The sequence below is a fragment of the Engystomops pustulosus genome, chromosome 3 (genome assembly GCF_040894005.1).
Source record: "Engystomops pustulosus chromosome 3, aEngPut4.maternal, whole genome shotgun sequence".
Classification (NCBI taxonomy): domain Eukaryota; kingdom Metazoa; phylum Chordata; class Amphibia; order Anura; family Leptodactylidae; genus Engystomops; species Engystomops pustulosus.
Window position 1 is genome coordinate 145239368 of NC_092413.1, and position 18470 is coordinate 145257837.

The window sequence follows — 18470 nt, forward strand, 5'->3', positions numbered from 1 at the left end:
CCACTGCCTAATTTGTGCCAGCACTCCCCCCGCCTCTCCCCCCCCTCCTTGTGAATACAAGTGGGCGATGCAGCCATTCACTAAAATGTGATGCTCTGTAATGGACTTACAGGTTTCCTGTGTATGTGTGCTTGACCTGTGTAAATCTGGATTCTAATTCCCATTATTTTTTTTTTCCCCACTTTTTTACCTTAGAGGTTAACTCTTTATTTTTATTTTTATAAACAGATTGTGCGTCATGGTGGGTGCCTAGGTTTAGGCTTGGCAGCTATGGGAACAGCCCGTCAAGATGTTTATGACATTCTTAAAACAAATCTATACCAGGATGATGCTGTGACAGGTGTGAATAATTTAGTTTTCGTTATATGTTGTATACCATTGTTACTCTGTTATCTTCAGCTAAGTATATTGTACATGTAACCACTGTAGGGGAGGCGGCAGGCCTGGCACTCGGATTGGTGATGCTTGGATCTAAAAACGCCCAAGCCATAGAAGACATGGTTGGGTATGCCCAAGAGACACAACACGAGAAAATATTGCGAGGATTAGCAGTTGGCATTGCCCTGGTTATGTATGGGCGTATGGAGGAAGCTGACGCTCTCATTGAGAGTCTTTGCAGAGACAAGGTAAGTTATTTAAAAAAATTGCTAAGATAAGTTTATGCTCATGTTATAACATTTAAATATGTAATTTACTAGACACTACACAGTTTAAAGCTACTCATACTCAATAAATAAACCACCATACACATGCAGATTTATGACAAACTCGGTAGGTTCAAACAAAATGTATCTAATGTGTTCTGTCAAATTTAATATCCATATGAATTTATATAGCATGTTCTTGAAAGCACAAATTTGGAGAACTTGCTGAGCCGAGTATAAGCAGAGGTACCTAATTTTAACTAAAAAAAATGGGGAAATGTATTGATTTGAGCCTAGGGTGGGAAATGCATTGGTCAGACTCCAACTAGTATATAGCCAGCACCCTCTGCCCCCTCCCCCCCCCCCCCCCGACTTTTTTTTTTCTCAACGATAATTGGATTTTCTCAATTTCTTGGTGTCATAAGAACAAGAATTAATAATAAAGCTTCTTATTGAAAACCTTAATAATTCTTATTGTTGATCATTGCAGCTTGGGGCTAAAGTTCAGTATATTATCAGCATTCAGTGGTCCGTCTGTAAGTGGGGTGTACTTAAGTCAGGGACTGCCTGTACTTTGTAAAGGTTTTCTTGTAATGTGCTTTCCTGGTGTCTGGCCTGTTCTCATTCCTGTAGAATTTATTAGCCATGTCTGTCTTACCTCCCTGCTGTAGACAATTCTGGCTTCCAAGTGCTTCTGAGGTTGAAGCTCTGGCAGGAGACATCAATATTATTCTGAAATGAATTGAGCTGGATAGGCAGTGAAGTATAAGCTGTGTACAAAAATATGAGCTTCAGAGTTATTGTGCATAACACTTCACAAATTATCCACTCTTGGAAAAAATCTTTGTGTGCGGCAGCCTGACCTAACCTGTGTAGCATTGCGCTTGGATTTACTGAGCTTTTATTCCTTTGCTATAAATATGATCTGGAATGACTAAACATCCTGTTCTTTAGGACCCAATCTTGCGTCGCTCTGGCATGTACACTGTTGCAATGGCATATTGTGGCTCGGGAAACAACAAGGCTATTCGTCGTCTGCTCCATGTTGCGGTAAGTATGCTGTCACTATGTGTGGCTGTGTAATGTAACTTAGAAGAGAACATTACTAATACATCTTTCCTATCTAATGCCATTAGGTGAGTGATGTAAATGATGATGTAAGAAGAGCTGCTGTGGAGTCTCTTGGATTCATTCTGTTCAGGTCAGTAATTTTTCTAATTTGTCACTTGTATATGATAATGGTTTGAGAATTTTATAGAATTGTTGGCATGTTGTGCTTTTAAAAATGCTTATGTCTACAAATGGAGAATTGAAATTTTTTTTTTTTAATTAACTTTAGTCCCATCAAAATTAAGCATCATAAACCATGCTGTCACTTTTTTGCAGGATGCAGTCAAAAGACAAATTTTTTTGTTTAGAGCTCCCTTAAATGAGTTTTCCAAAATCCCTGTGTAAAACCATTGCTGCTTTCTTTTAAAAGCTGCTCCTATCCTGAACATGGTTACACTCATTTCATTACAGCTGGGCTACAATACCAGCACATCCATGGTCCGGTATTGCACTGTTTATGGTGGTGGGAGGGGGAAGCGGCCATACTTTTCAACCTCTGAATGATTCACATGTATAGTACAGACTGCACTGACCTCTAGGCTATGGCGTATGGTTTCTCTGTATGGTGTTAAAGTGCAGGCAGATACTTTGTTGAGAATTGTTGGTGAGTGTGCACTGCCTGGAACAAGCTCCGTATTGACTGAACTTGCTGACGGGAAGCTGGTGTTTATACAGCCGGTGACAGCTCTCCCGGGATGAGATACAGGCTGGGCTTGGCTTGGAATCCTGTAGAGGCTGCTTTGTTAATGGTGCATTTAGGCCATAGGTAACCCTTTCACTGCTTCTTTTCACTTTAGTGTTCGGTCTATCCTCTTCCTTCTAGAAATAGTGTATTACAGTGGCTGATGGTATTACTAATGCATGTGGAAGTACATCTCGTGTATACGTACATATGTTTATATGCTCCTAGTAGCATTACTGTACTCTAACATTTTCGGTGCACTTGTGCCACATGGCGGATTTGTTTGTTTTTGTGCACTGGAAAATAGGTAAAGGGTGGTGATTACATCCAATATTTATATTGGCAAATAGGGAAAGATATACTATATTTACTATATACTTGACTTCTCAAAGCAAGGGCTCCCCTGTTCCTTGCTTATGTAGTGTCACTTGGCTGCATCCTCCTGTTGTAGTTGTTGCAGAATTGTATTGGGACTTTTGTGGATTCTATTAAGATTGTCAACACCTAGAGAAGGCCTTGCAGAGACTGAGGGCAGTAGTGAAAAACATGGGAGATGTCTTCGTGTTGTAAAAACGTGAATTTTCTGTTACAGAATTGCGTGAATAAAATGCACTGCATATCACAGTACTAGCTAAGTAACCTGAGGCTTTACTAAATATCACCCACTCTCTGCAGAGAGGTGCAGATTAGGAGCGCAATTGTACGTCTGCTCATAGACAAAAGCAGGAACAGCAAATGCTCCAGATTATGTTGGCCACACCCTACATACCTTATTGCTACAGAATATATTTTTTTTTCCTTTTTTAATAGTTATTCTTAATGATAATTATTTATGGGCCTGGGTGTTTTAATACGTCACTTTTTACATTTCTGTAAAGCCTTCCTTAGGGTGCCGTCACACGTACCGCTAGCGATGCATTTGTAAAAGCAGCGCTAGCGGTAATTATAGGGTGCAGTCGCTCATTGCAGGTAAAACTGCCTCACAATCAGTTTTGAGGGTTTTTTAAGGTGCAGTTTTGTTAATTTCACAAGTGAAATACATAAACTGAATTTGATTTTGAAGGGGAAATCTGTTAAATGTCATTCACCTCTATTGGGGCACATTTACTTACCCGGTTCTACGTGTTCCTCGATCCGAAGTGTCCGAGTAGGATGCACTGTTCCCTGATTCACTTGCGCCTTGTGCCTGATATCCTGCATGTGTCGCTCCCCACTCAGGTCCGACGGAGGTATTCTTCCCGGTGCATGGCTTGCGACACAATTTTAAAGTTAAATCCCGTGCTTTGTCCGAATTAGTCGCGTCTTCCAACAGTGTGCCACACGATTTCTGTTGCATGAAAGCCGGTGCCGCTGCGCCAAAATCCGATTGCTTGCGACACAATCCCCTTCTAAATACCTTTCCCAGCGCAATTCCCAAAAACGCTGGAAAACTCGACGGAAATGCGGCCTCGGGACCCTTAGTAAAAAAGCCCCAATGTCTTTTACTTGTTAAAATAAGATGCTGCACCTCACTACCTCCAAAACTGATTGCAAAACTGTGACTGCAGCCTTACTAAGCCTTACCTGCCATCATAATAGAAAGTTACCCACATGGCCAAGAAGAAGAAATCAGCTTCACCTGGATGAATAACTGAGAGTGACCATGGACAGTGAAGGCATGGTCAAGCAATTTACCTGTCACCTTGTACTGAGGAATTGCATTTTTGCTTGGCATTTAGAGGAACATTGCAGCCTCTTCAATCTACCAGGCACAATAGGGGAGATCCAGCAACAAGTCAGTGACTTGACCAGTGCAGAGCTAGACATTGCAGTCCGAATTCACACGACTGCAGGGGGACGTATAAACGTCCCCCATAGGCCGGCAATGGCTGCACGGAACAGTACACGTGCGGCATTGTTCCGTGCCAGGTAAGAGAGAGAACATGTCCTATCTTATCCCGTATTATGGCGCCATAAATTCAGATTAAAACTGGCAGTGTGGCTGCACCCTCGGGCTGCGGTCATATGTCACGCTGTGTTTGCGTTTAACGCATGCATTTTCAAACCGCTAAAGAGGAGATTTGCCTAATTACATTGTTGTCACCATTGCATTTACATAACGCAAGCTTTAACATGTGTGTTAACAAAGCGTTAACAAATGCCTGTGTCAACATCACGTTAACTTTACATTAATGCATGCGTTAAGCAAACGCAATGTTGACAACAATGTAATTGGCCAAATCTCCTCTTCAGCTGTTTGAAAATGCAAGTGTTAAACACGAACAAAATGCAACGAGAGACCTCTGCCTCAGGCAGGAGCAGTATCTATGACTTGTACAAACTGTCTGATATTTACCACCCATACTAAGAATAGGTTATCAGCAAGTAGTGTAATAGCCATTTAAGATTTTACCGTAAATCTAACATGTCGATATGATAGAACGTGCCATAATTCTTTCCAAAAGTTTGATGTACCCTCACTGCCCACATGATCCAGCAGATGGAGCTATTCCGCCATTCCCTATACCCCTCTCTTTGCCGCTATAGGTTTGGTGAGATTGATTGTTCCCTCCAACCCTACATATACAGAGGGGAAATTCCATGCGCGTTTCTGTGTGTTTAATCTTGTGTACCGATCCTATGGCATTGCTGTTGACAGCTCTTGCTGCACCATACACAGCAGTAAATAGTCATGCTGTTCATGCATGCATTTATACTTTTATTTTCCATTACATCCCCTGGCAGTCTGTAACTATATATATAAAACTAGGCGCAATGCTGCATTTCTGGGCTTACATAGTGAAGGGTTTGCCAAAAAGCACAGAAATGCATCTAATATTGAGCTTAAATAGATATCTAGTTTATATATTTTTATATCCTGTATATAATGGCTACTCATTAATATAGCACTAGTCTGATAAAAAGAATAACTAATGATGTGCACTGTATTCTGTTGTTGGCTATCCTCTGTGTTTTGATGAGTGTGTGTGAGGAAGGTATAGAGCTACTGGGCTAATTGAAAGCAGTTAGCAGTATGATAGGACGACAGTGCCAGCCACATGAGTCACCCAATGCCAGCCATGTGCAGTCATTTAGGGCCAGCTGCTGTAATGGTAGAGAAATAACAGAGCCCGTAGACTAATTGCATTTCTGTAGTTTGCGAGAAAGGGTTCAGTACACTTCAGGCTTCCAAGGCGTTAAAGGTAAATTTCTTGGATTACAGGAAACGCAGGAATAATTGTTATCCCAAACTCGTCTTATGGCGTTCTTTAGAAGTAGATGTCTTTCTTAAAGTAAATAGAGAAACTTATTCCGTTCATACAGGGACTTCGTTTTTACTTGTCAGTGCAATGCAAAGATTACACAGTGGGACCTTTGCTATATGTTTAAAACGGCCCAGGATTTTTATGCAGTCTGCTCCATTAAAGGAAACCTACCATGAAGAATTTACCATAATCTGTAATTATCTGTAATATGTAAATTAACTGCAGAGGCTACTGGGCGTGTACTAACCTGGCCGGGCACTGGCAGCTAAGGCTAGTACCTGCCTCAGTAGCCTCTGCAGTTAAGTTTACATGTTCAAACACATTCATTTTAGTAATAAGTTAGGTTCCAGGACTATTAAATTACATATTAGGGCAGAGGCAGGCAGGAGGAATCTACCATCAGATCTGATAGTAGATTCCTCATGGTAGGTTTCCTTAACTCCCTTTGGGCCACCTGCTGACTTTTGACTTTAGACAGTTTTCTACTGCTTCTGTGAAATTGTCTTTTATGGGTCAATAAAATGTAATTTTAAAACTTAAAAAAAAATATATGTATTATAAATGACAAACAAGGCCTTTTTTAACCCCAAATAAAAATAGAAATAAAAAGTGTTTCAACTTTTTATTAAGTTTTGGATAGCTCTGTGTCCCAAAAAATCACAGCACAAAAAAAAAGTTATGGCCCTAAACCGCTGCATGCAAAAGTTCGCTATAAATGTTCTCTAGAGCCTTTTCAGGCCGCTTCACTAAGGGGTTAAGGTAGAATTATGGGCTGAGCCCTCTCCATAGCCAGTAAGTCTGTCTAAGTCTATTTTTATATATCAAAATATAATAACGTTTTTTCACTGCGTTTAACCCCTTAACGGAAAATAGAGCCCAAAGTCGAAAGGCACTTTTTTGCCATTCTGAAAAATCAATAAAAAGTGATCAAAAGGTCGGACAGTCCTAAAAATGGTAGCATTGAGAAATGTAATCAAAAGTCGCACAAAATGACACTTCCCACAGCTCCATGCTCCATACTCCATAATATGAAAAGGTTATAGAAAAAAAAAAATAATAATTTTGTACAGGAGGGTTTAATTTTTAATGTATGAAAACATTATAAATCCTGTACACATTTGGTATCCCTGTGATCGTACCGACCTTAAGAATAAAGTTAACATATCATTTGGGGCGCGCGGTGAAAGCCATAAAATCCAAGCCCACAAGAAAACGGCGCAAATGCGTGTTTTCACCATTTCTATCATTAGATAGAAACATTTTATCCACTGAATAAGTTATAAATGCGTTCTCAGCTACGACAACTTTTGAGACCTCCACTAAATAATAACAGTTCTGTGCTGATGCAAAGTGCTCAATCTGAGAAATCCATTCAGCACATGATTCCTTTTTCACTGACCAAGCACAGTTGTGTGGCACTGGCCTTAATCTATCATTTATTACATATTTTGTGGAAGGCATCAAGACAGGTTAGCCATTGCAGAATTGCATGCAGTTAACTTACATACCAGCTAATGGTAATTTACATTATCAGCATAATGAATAGCATTTATCCAAGCCCCGTGATGGGAACCTGCGGCAGAATCATTCCCCCTCTGCTCCAGCTAAATTGCAGCAGAAACCAATCACAGCAGTTCTCTACGACAGTTCGAATAGTTGTGGACATTCTGCACCGAATCTGACCCATCTGTGTTTGTCTTTCATTATCATCATAAAAAAGGACAATGGAATGAATAATAAAAAAAATACAGATCTGTCTTTGCAATGGACGACAGCGGCTCCAGAGAAACGCCTATTGACAATAATGGAATCCTCCATTATCCTCTGTTATAGTAGCAATCTCTAATTCCCTTGTGCCCCATGTGCCATGGCTGTGTGCCACAAGTATGCTTGACGCCCCATTCTCCTTGGAGCTGGTCTGGTAGGTGGCAGTGTGAAGTTGCCACCACTATTCATTCACCAGCTAATCAGGAGGACTCAAATGCAGAAACATATCTTGATGGCTGAGGTCCGTTTCTCCTGAAACTTTTATAGCTAACCCCCTTTTACACACCCTTCCTTTTGCGCGGTTGTCGTGACTACTTGTGTATTTGTCAGCTCACATGAAAGAGTAATGAATCAGTCCTTTAAGTAAATGCACCTATGTGATGGTCTAAGGAATTAAACATCAGTGCCTTCCAAATGCTCCAACAGGGATGCTGCATCCAAAAAAGGCTGGGTTATTGTTAGTGATAGATGAGCTGGGAGATAAAGCGTCAGTAAATCATTTTCTTACATAAATACGTCATTTACTGCATAGGGAATCCGAGGAGGTCGAAGAGACAGCAGCATTTCAAAAAGGAAATAAGTCAGGCGCGTTACATTGGAAAGTTACAGGACCTTGCACTATGGGGCTTGCAATCATATTATATGCAACACATAGCCAGACTCCTAGACTAATTGTGTAATTGTAGTCAGATTGGAATAAACCACAGACCTTCACTGGATTTTTCACATTGGTCTTTTTTTTTTTTTTTTTTTTTTTGAGGACTGTTGTTGTGCAGCTCCCATACACATACCATTGGTGGGTATAGATAATTTTAGTATAATTCATGTATGGTTCATACCATCACTGCATATTTTCATACAAGCATTTAGAATATGTATTGAGCCAAAAAAATGATAGCACCAAGTTATACTGCCCCTGAAGTGGTCTTTAACCATTGAACGTGCCGATTTGATAATGGTTTCTTGCGATGGGAAGTAATCGGGATGGAGCAGCCTTGAATTTGTTACTTTACACATGTTCTTGGTGTGTTTATTTGGTGCCGTTTCTATAACGAAAACATTTACACATTGTGGTGTGTGGGATTGAATCTGTTGAGCTTTCCTGGCTCCCTCCTGACATTCTGCACATAATTTTGTGAGGCAGGACAGGTGCATGTTCCCAGGAGCCGATATACATTCAGGCTGAAGAATATAGATTTTCTAATACCAGGGATATTCATATAGTATAGCTGCTCCTGTCTTTCCTAAACCACATCAGTTCATGTAATTGTTTTTATTAGGCAGGGACAACCTTTCCTAGCTATAGTGCCCTACCAATAGCTCAGAAAATCTAGCAATGTTATTATATGGCTTATTCCATTACAGTTCACACAGCCAGGAACATTCCTTTGTCAGAACTTTCTGGAATACTCTTCATATCATGTAACCATTTCCCCACTACACATCCCCATCTTGATGCATATCTCGGAGGACTGAAATTTGACACATGTAGTGCTGAATTAAAGGGGTATTCTCATCTGGGCATTGACATTTAATTGAATTCATGTGCCATATATGGATGCATTTTTTCAATTGGATGTTATTAGAAAAAAAATCTAACACTGAAAACAATTTGCCGTATATGTAGCCATGTTGTCCTTAGATACAACCACCTTTACTGGAGGGATTGTACAAAGAAACAAATAGTTTTTGCATGTGGAATGGTCAAGTGTCTGACAGCCATCCTGTAGTAGTAAATGCTAAATCCAGGTGGTCAGGCAGGGCTAAATTAAGAGTGGTTAGTGCATGTCTGGTGGTCATATCCAAGGACAGCTGTCTTGTTTCTAAGGAACAAAGTGGCTACATATATGGGAAATATCTTTACACATATAAACATATAAATGTGAATACCCCTGTAAGCAAATGCTTTAGCTCATGTTCTCTGTTAATTTCATGAGTCACCAGACTCTATAGGTATACACAGTTTTTTTTTTTGTTTTTTTTTTGTTTTTTTGGTGTCCTGATGAAAGCAAATGTTCATCTGCATAAGGCCGAAGACTACAGAGAGTCTGAATTGGATTAAGGTCTCATTTATGTTTCATTATGCTTCTGCTCCCTTTGATGTTAAAACAAAGTACTGCCACAGAGTAAAAATTTTTTAAATCTCTTAGTAAAAATTAAAGTATCTCCTCCTCTCCAGTAACATTGTCTCACAATATCGACACTCAGAATACAGATGCCACTTTAATGTTAAAACCAACCAGTATCGGTTTATTGTCTTTGTTAGTCTTTACAAACTAACAGCAACGAGTACAATCTGAACAGGCAGGGCCTTAAAAAAGTGACTGTGCATGAGAAGTCATCTGCATGTGACCTTGACCATTTGTAGACCATATACCCTATTTAAAGTCGCTCAAGTTTTTATTGCAGAGAGACACAAATTGTGTCCACTTTGTAACTGCTGCCATACTAAGCTCTGTCATCATGTAGGACATACCAGTATGTGTGGAAACTGAATGGAAAGAACTGAAGCAGTTTACCTATGTTGGATGCTTTATGGGTAGTGGCTAATGTACTGCTAGATTGTGCTGGCTCCTAAAACCAGACATTTTGTGTAAAATGATACTGGAATGTTATTGAACTCACAGCTTTCCAGAGTACTTTTATGAAAATGTTATTTCAAGCAATTGCAATTTGTAATGTCCGGCTGTATTTCTCAAATGTACATCCCAGTGATGCCAGCCGATAGCAGGTCCGAGGACTGTTAAGGTGTCCCATTTCTGTACTTCTACATATAAATATGTCCACACAGGCACTGTCATGACGCTAAGACTTTCCATGAAGGGGGAAAGCAAGGAGCAACTTATTGTGCATTTGTTTCCATACTTTGCAGTTTATAAATATTTTATGAAATGATATCTGATGAAGATAAGCATTGTATCTGCACATTTATACATAGCTCACTTGTTCTTCAGTCTTTCCAGCTTCGTTCTCAGTAAGTAGTAAGGTGTCGAGCAGGATAGCAGATGACTCGAGCTGAGAGTTCCGCAGCCTCAGCGGGCTCTGGTACATGACTGGGCTAATCCCATTTTTCACTCCATTTTTCATGATCAGCTTAGAATTTTCGGCCATTGAGTTCCGAAATGATATCCTACTAGAGCAGTTTCGAAGAATGCCCACTGGCCTCATGCCCCGAAAGTTGCAGGTGATGTAACGGCCAAAGGCATCTCTGAAGGTTTTGTTAAATAGAGTGTAAACTAAAGGATTTACCCCAGATGACACATACCCAACCCACACAAAAATCTCCATTAACATCTTGATAACTTCAGGGTCACAGTCTTTTGGATCACAGAGAACTGAAGCTACATTGGTAATAAAAAATGGACACCACATAAAAACAAACAGGAAAAAGACTATACCCAAGACTTTCGAGGCCCGTTGCTCATTAGTGATGGTCTGCATTGACTTCTTCCCCACACTGGATAGCCTTCGAATAGGCATTTCGTCACTGTTAATCTGCAGTACTCGTTCTCTTCTTTGGCCATCAAGCATTGCAACTTTCTCTGGAGAGGAGCCAGGTGCCATGTCCCTCTGGAAGACCGTTGATACTGTAGACCATGTGAGGCGCTGTGGAGGCTTGTTCTTAATAAGGTATGCCTTTTTCCTCAGCAAGTGAATGGTTAGGAAGTAAATGACCACCATAATAGCGAATGGTACAAAAAATGCAGCCATGGAGCCATAAATGATAAAATATTTGAAGTACTCGACCCGAACCACACAGGTGTTGTTTGTGTTTAGGATAGTGTTTGGGTCTAGGAGTCCTTGGATTGGAATGGGAACAGCGATTCCTGAAACAGAATGAAGATCATTTACTTCTTGTGTAAACTTCTATGAATTCTTGTCAAGCACTGCTCTGAAGATGTTTATTTCTGTTACTATCACACACTTCTCTTTGACATTTACAAACGTGTGAAGATTAGTGAACACAATAGAGTATCTTGAAGAGTATCAAGCTTTTGGTGGTAGTCCTGCTGCCAGAACTGCCCCAATCAAGGAGGGGGGTGCTAACATTTACCTTTAAAGGGAACCTATCACCACATTTTCACATGTATAGCTAGTGACATTTTCCTATAGAGCCCTATTAACTAACAGACACCCTTCTTTTAGCTTAAAATTGTTTCCTTCACATCCCCATAAATCAATTTTATCTTGTATTACCTGAAATCAGGGGGAATGTCTTCCTTGTTCAGCCCCTCTCATCTAATTCTCCCCTTGCTTTATGCCTCCTCACTATTTAATGATTCATGTCATGTGACAAGGGTGATGTCATCAAAGGTCCTGTCCCCTTTACATTTGCAAAATGTACCCTATGTATGTATCTGATTACATGAAATCAAAGCAGCACATTACTCAACTATTCCTGGCAGGGCCATAGAGAATGAATACAAGTGGTAGGGGGCATGTATATTTGGGACAACCCCTTTTACAGAAGTTGTATGTAGAAGCACAATTTTTTTTTATAAAGGGCCTAAAAAATAATTATTATATTAAAACCATAATCTGAACCTCACTCATTCCCACTAATATCATTCCAAAGCTTCCCGGCTACCTTGCTGGGCTATAGTTTGCACTAACTTTAGACACATAGGAAATCTCATCCAGCCAATGATTTTGAAGCCGTTCACTGCAGTGGTAGGTGATTGGCTATGTGATCATTTCCTGTACCTGGATACGGAGCAGGAAGTAGAGAACAGCGGAGTTCTGGGGTAGCATTCTTAGCCTTCTGTGACTAGGTTTTTACAGCATAAAAACCTTTTTGAAGCCTCCATTAGTTTCTTTAGCTCTATTTTCACAGGTTACTTAATTTCTTTAACTGATGTATAGCACTGAATCTGAAGATACCTCCCCACCATATAGCAGTGGAGAAGAGATTCCATCTTAAGCACATGGTTTAGTTACTGGTTAGTTACATGTTTCAGAAAATGTTGATTTCCTGTCCTACCATACAGCTGCTGCAGACCGATTACCAAAGCTTTATCATACAAGACCCAAGTAATCTGATCATTATGCACTGTAAGCTATTTCGGGCTAGAATAAATTAAAGGAAAGTGTTTCTGATCCGCAGTGTTGGGAAGCACAGGGATAGTTTTTCAGCATGTCCCAGTTATGCAGAGCACCTCCACAGCTGCAGGATTCAGAGGATCAGTGTGTTGTCATAGCTCTTCCAACTAGCTGGGGCTGTTGCCAGTTAGTCTACTTGCCCTGGATTAGGAGCGGAGGTGGTTCAGTGTCTGACATTTGTATAACCTCCAATTTTGCATAGAAGGTAGGCCTTTTAATGAAGTAGCAAGTAAAGCATATGTTCTTTGAACATAATATGTGTTATCTAACCTAGCTCTGCTTCTCCGTTGTCATCACTCAAAGAAGTCCGTAAAACTCCCATTTATGTGTTGTGTGTGTATACCCTTACATTAATGGCTTTATTCTTATGGTGCACTCACACTATGCATTTCAAAATGCATCATTAACAACTGCACTCAGTTTTAATTTTAATTTTTTTTTTTTACTATTTTATTGGTCAAAACGGTGCCATAAATATTTTACCTTTTTAATAAGTCTTCTACTTTTACCCCCAAACCACTTCAAAATGTACTGAACTGCAGCATGTGAACAGACCCCGATTTAGATTTCTGTGTGCGTTTAGATGCTGTATTCAAAAATTCTATTTGGGGGCAATGGGGAGAAGCTTGGCCACATTGCATATGCCTTTTCACAGAAACGCATGTTGGGGTGCAGCCACACGTGACTGGGGTGCAGCCACACGCAAATGTAGAAAGGCACCTCCCCATTGTGTTGGAATAGCGTTTTACAATTCAATTTAAAGGCGCCGTGTGACCCCCACCCCTAGGTTTACTTTGGCTTACCTGCTGATATTAGCCACACAACTGCAATCTTAATTAGCGTTTTGGCTCGGGTGTTGAATTGGCTGGCCTGGATAGGTTTCTTGATGGCAATGTAGCGATCTAAGGATATGGCACAAAGATGTATAATAGATGCTGTGGAAAAGAGGACATCCAAAAATAGCCAGATAGCACATAGGCATTGTGGTAGTGGCCAGACAGGCTCTGAAAAAGACAGAGAAAGTGGTCATTGTGTATTCCTGAATCCCTTTTCATTCATCTGATATAACTAGCAATAAGAATGCAATGAAAACTATTTGCTAGTAATGTGGAGTCTAATATGGAATGGAAAAGTCATAGAAGTCTTACCGAAATATAACTGATTTATGTTTGGGAGAAATAACTTGTTGTTCATAGTATCTTATGTCTGTCTAGTTATTTATTGCCGCACATCCTACTTGTATATAATTGGATCATCAGATAGATTTCCGTATATTCTACAGGCTGTTAAATAGAGGTAAAGCAGGACTTCAAATTCTCACACATAGTTTGTCAACCAGTTTTTAGTTAGAGAATCAGTAGCTCCCCTCCCCTCTTTTAACACTACATGGTCCAGTTTCGGTTTTATTACAGATTTACAACCACAATTTTTATCGAAACTTTTTCAGTGTCGCTTGGACATTTTAGAGCTGAGTAATGTCAGGAGTATTCATAAGCAGAGGCACTACAAGTGCCATCATGGCTGTATCCAATACAGAAGCATTGTCTCTTAATGCAGTCCATGAGCAATAGGGCAGAGGATCCGGTGATGAAAAAAGGCTTGCTAAATATGTGCCTGTGTTTTCATAGGTGATCAGGATGGCGTTACCTAGCATGCAAATTTATATAGGCATAGTGGAGAGCACTAACCATGTGATGCTTCTCTAACATATAGGTGGAAAAGAATGGTTAGTGGGGGGGTTAAATGTCGCCAATAGGTTTTTATTGCAGGGTCGTCCCAAACCAACCATTTATCACCTATCCTTAGGTACTAAGGTTGAAAATAAATTTTCTAGGTTAAGGAATATCCATTTACCCAAGTGCACCAACTATTACAGTGGTTGTTTCCCCTTATTGGCAAATAATGTACAGCTGTTTCGATTGTTATTTTTAATGTACATTTTTTCTTAGTCAAGCTATCAGGCATAATATATTTTCAATTATTCTGAAGAATAAGAATACATTTTATTCTGCATTAATGATTTCTATCCCCTCTGTGTATTTCTATTACTGTGTGGATTCCAAGTGGCACACTTTCATGAGAGTCAGGCAGAGGAATCTGTGTTGTAGAGGAATAAATGTTTGCATTAACATGGCATTTGTACTTATTATAGCTTTGAGCTGATGGCACGTCCATTGATGTAAGTGTGCTGCTTTATACAATAACAGGGGCCGGTGATGGATTCTTTTTAATCACTGCTGCAAGTTTTCCAGTGCTCACGGTTACAAGGACTAGGCACGCTCTGTGGAGGAACCCGCTGCTTATTTTAGTAAGCTAGAATGCCTGGTGCCTGATATTCTCTATGCTGGAGGGAGGCTAGCGTTTTCATTAGTTACTTGAAATGTATCATTTATTTTATTTTGCTGAGTAACATTCGATGATATTATGTGGCCTAACATGGACGCAGCTTTCAACAGTTTCCTCTTTCTGACAGGATCATAAACCATCTCATTTTAAGAAACGTAAAGCCCATTTGTCTTTCTCCCTTTTGAAGTTGTGAAAGCAGAATTCCATTTTTCTTACACTGTGTAAAGTATAGGGACTGCTCGGGCGTATATGTAGTAGCTAAGTTATTCTATAGGAGTTCTGCTGCTTCTCCGTGATGTAAACATGTGCCGGGTTACTGTAAGTATTTTAATGTCTATTTGTGATGATAAAAAACGGCAGCTCTATTAACCACATTTTTTAAATTTATTACATTGAAGGTGAGAAAACTATAGTTATGTTGCCAATAGAGTTAAATATACAGTATGTTTTTTTTTTTTTAATATTCATCTGAAACTTAACTCACTTTACGGAAAGTCAAGTGTGTTATAAACTTGTAGTGCGCGCCTTCCATACTGATCAACTTTCCCTATATCATCTCCCGAGACCCTGTGAATGTGTCACTTCTGAATTCTCAGTAGTTATTTTTATTAACCCTTTTAGCTAGAGAAAACACTTGTCACTTTTAGTCTTATGGGAACAGGTAAACTCGCAATCTAAATAACTGTGTTTAGGTGCAATATCCTCTCTATATAGAGAATACCTCCTTGATGGTAGGGATATTGAAAGGATTCACATTGGTTCATACTCACTGAATAAAATGGTGAGGAGTGCGATTGGCATCACAAATATCCCAACCAGCAGATCTGCCACAGCCAGTGACATAAGAAAGTAGTTGGTAGCATTCTGAAGTTTCTTCTCTAGTGATATTGCCAAGATGACCAGAATGTTTCCTCCAATTGTAGGCACGATGAGCATAAGGGTTAGGAGTGCCAGCCAGCACTTTGGAGGCGTAGTGTCTGTCTTGGTATCATTTAAAGGCTGAGAAGTATAGGAATCATTGAACTCTGGCATCTCGTGCCAGAGGACAGAGTTGTGGAGGATTCCAGGTAAACTGGGGTATGTTATAACCTCCTCAAGCATGTCCCATTCACTTTGCTTTTTAGCTAATGCAGTCCATATGACTTGTATCCATTATTGTCGCTCTTTAGGTCTCCAGGTATTTTGCTTGTGTGAATGTCCGTGATGTTGGTTTAATCCCGGTAACAAAAATAAAATTTGGTCAGTCCGTAAAAGTGTTTCCCAGGTGGTACAGATGGTTTACGTCCACTTGTGTCTTTCTGTAATCGCCAGTCTTTGCAATTCTTCCTCCGGCCCCACCGGGAGTGTGGGAGGTGTTTTCTTAACCCCTTAGATGCCAAAGGTGTTGCTTGTTGTAGCCAGTAATCACAGGGTATAAAACTGTCAAACCTCTTGTTGGTGGCCGTCTAGACAGGACAGGAACAGTATTTAACATATATTGTATATCTCCATGAAGCTTTTTGAAATATCAATATCCGTGTTTTAATATCATTTAAATGCCATGGTCAGCCCTTGTAATGAGGCAGATGAGGGATTTGTTTCATTTAAACCCATCTGTTTGACCAAGCTTGCTTGTGTGATGTTAATACCCATTCTGGAGGGGGGAGCATCTGCTGATAACCTAACTCTTCATTATGATTTAACCTTAGCATTGATCTCCCCCCAACCCAATTAATCTGTTGTGTGCCCTTGTGTACACCTATGCGTCCGATCCACATTACAGTGAATTTTGGTACTCTCTAAGTTTGTACTCACCATTTAGATGTGTCCTGATAACTTTGCTGGTATTGTGCACAGTTCTTGCTCCATCATTCTGTCATTCAGATCCTAGATTGACATTTACCCCCTTCAAGGCACAGTATATATGTGATTGCTCACAAGTACGATCGCCTGGTCCTTTTCCATGGATACAGTTGATCCCAGGACTTGCACCACATGTCTGTGACCCAGGGATACATAGTTGCTCTACAAGCACTATGTGACTGTAATGCATCTGCTCTTCTGACTCGAAGAAGTCAGTCTCCTTAAGAGAATCTAGTGGAGGTTTAGAGCTGGAGGTCAGCCAGGAGCCAGACTCCTTCTTGATTTTCTTTTCTCCCCTCCTTTCTTTCCATTCTGTCCCTCCCACCCAGTCCAGCTGCACCCTTGGGGGCTTCACTGCCAGTTACTGACAGGCAGACCCCCAACATCATTTGTATGGCCAGCGGGCCTTTAACACGTTATATACCAGAGAATAGATTACAGGACCCAGTCCTCTAATTGAGAACATACTTTATGAATGAAGTCTATTTATTTCTTTAAGGTTCCATTGTTTAGCAGTGTTTTTATCCCTTTTTGAAGGAAATAACTATACATATAAGATAGTGTATTCTTAGTGAAGTGTGGTGCTCTGCAATCTCTTTCCTAAATGGCAGCTGATTGTAAGTGTGCAGTGTGTATTATATAAATGATTCTCTGCTTTCCATGAGCTGAAATGTGAGAAGTCAAATTGTTATGTGATTACTGGGGTCGGCACCTTTTGGTTCCTCATACACAGCAAGATTCATATGGACCAAACAGAGTCTGGAGAATTTCATGTTCAGATATTGTATACACAGGACACGGATGTGCCTATACCCCTCTAATCACAATTCCTTTTTCTCTATCCTCATGGTGGGGAGTGTCTCCTTAGCATTAACCCCTTGGTGACCTACATAATCCCTACAAAATGTGTGCATGCCTGCCTGTATATTCCTAATTTTGTAGAACGTCGTAGGTTTCTACCGAATTCTTAGTATGACCCTTATCCATTTGAAATGTATAGATCACAGCAGATTAGAACAAAATGATATACTACTATGATTGCTTCCCAATTTCAGTTCAAATTATTAAACAAAAAAGCCTTCCTTCCCCCCTCCCCCAAAGATTGTCTTCCTCCTCTCTACTTAGGGTGATGCCATACCTGTTTTTTTTGGTCCATTTTGGAGCATGCGTTTTCAATCTGTTTTAAAAATTATGCAGTTTTAAAACTCATCAGTTTTTGACCGTTTACCATGCGTTTCACTGCTTCGAATGCTTTAAAATGGACCAAAAACTCCACTTGTGACATAACCCTGATGAACATTAGGTTTGGGGAGGACTTTAAAGACCTTGGCTGGTCATGCACTTCAGATTGTGGTCTGTGGTAAATTAAAAATTACCCTAATTAGACATTTAAAGGAAATCCAACATCACAATTAAGCATTATAAAGCTTACTCAAATATCCTGGCACAGTGACACTGGTAATCTTCTTATATTTGTTATCCATGGCCTCCTTCCTTGTAAAAACAACTTTTAAAAATTTCGAATGAGCTGGAAGTGCTCTAAGGGGCATTACCAGAGACTTTTCACTGGGCGAGAGCCCCTCCCTCTGTGTGAAATTACATCAGGCAGAGTGAGGGGGGTACTCCTGCAGTGTAACAGCCTATAAAGCAGTGGTTCTCAACCTGTGGGTCGGGACCCCAGCGGGGGTCGAACGACCAAAACCGGGGGTCGCCTAAAGCCATCGGAGCTGAAAT

The 18470-nt window shown here is 40.2% G+C and overlaps 2 protein-coding genes across 3 annotated transcripts in view; one reads left to right on the plus strand and one right to left on the minus strand.

Moving 5' to 3' along the window:
- PSMD1 (proteasome 26S subunit, non-ATPase 1) overlaps positions 1-18470 on the plus strand; it is a 45247-nt gene that overhangs the window by 15017 nt on the left and 11760 nt on the right. The window contains exons 13-16 of the mRNA XM_072142444.1: positions 229-340; positions 430-626; positions 1599-1694; positions 1781-1845. Of these exons, the coding sequence (XP_071998545.1) occupies positions 229-340; positions 430-626; positions 1599-1694; positions 1781-1845 (470 nt within the window). The remainder of the gene's footprint in view (positions 1-228; positions 341-429; positions 627-1598; positions 1695-1780; positions 1846-18470) is intronic.
- Positions 9659-16981, minus strand: HTR2B (5-hydroxytryptamine receptor 2B). Of its 2 annotated transcripts, XM_072142446.1 has the most exons (4): positions 16689-16981; positions 15665-16339; positions 13352-13552; positions 9659-11275 (listed from the first exon to the last, which is right to left on the minus strand). In XM_072142446.1, exons 2-4 carry the CDS (start codon positions 15993-15995, stop codon positions 10377-10379), a joined length of 1431 nt encoding a protein of 476 aa, XP_071998547.1. In that variant the 5' UTR covers positions 15996-16339; positions 16689-16981; the 3' UTR covers positions 9659-10376. The 2 variants fall into 2 exon arrangements, with proteins under 2 accessions (XP_071998547.1, XP_071998548.1); XM_072142447.1 differs by lacking the exon at positions 16689-16981 and having other exon boundaries at positions 15665-16415.

What these genes read in the sequence shown, in the direction of transcription:
- HTR2B (XM_072142446.1), bottom strand. Translation starts at nt 15,995, where the DNA reads ATGCTTGAGGAGGTTATAACATACCCCAGTTTACCTGGAATCCTCCAC. An exon ending in ACTCCTCACCATTTTATTCA is followed by an intron (nt 13,553 to 15,664) that starts GTGAGTATGAAC and finishes TGTCTTTTTCAG; the next exon opens with AGCCTGTCTGGCCACTACCA. An exon ending in TGTGTGGCTAATATCAGCAG is followed by an intron (nt 11,276 to 13,351) that starts GTAAGCCAAAGT and finishes ATTCTGTTTCAG; the next exon opens with GAATCGCTGTTCCCATTCCA.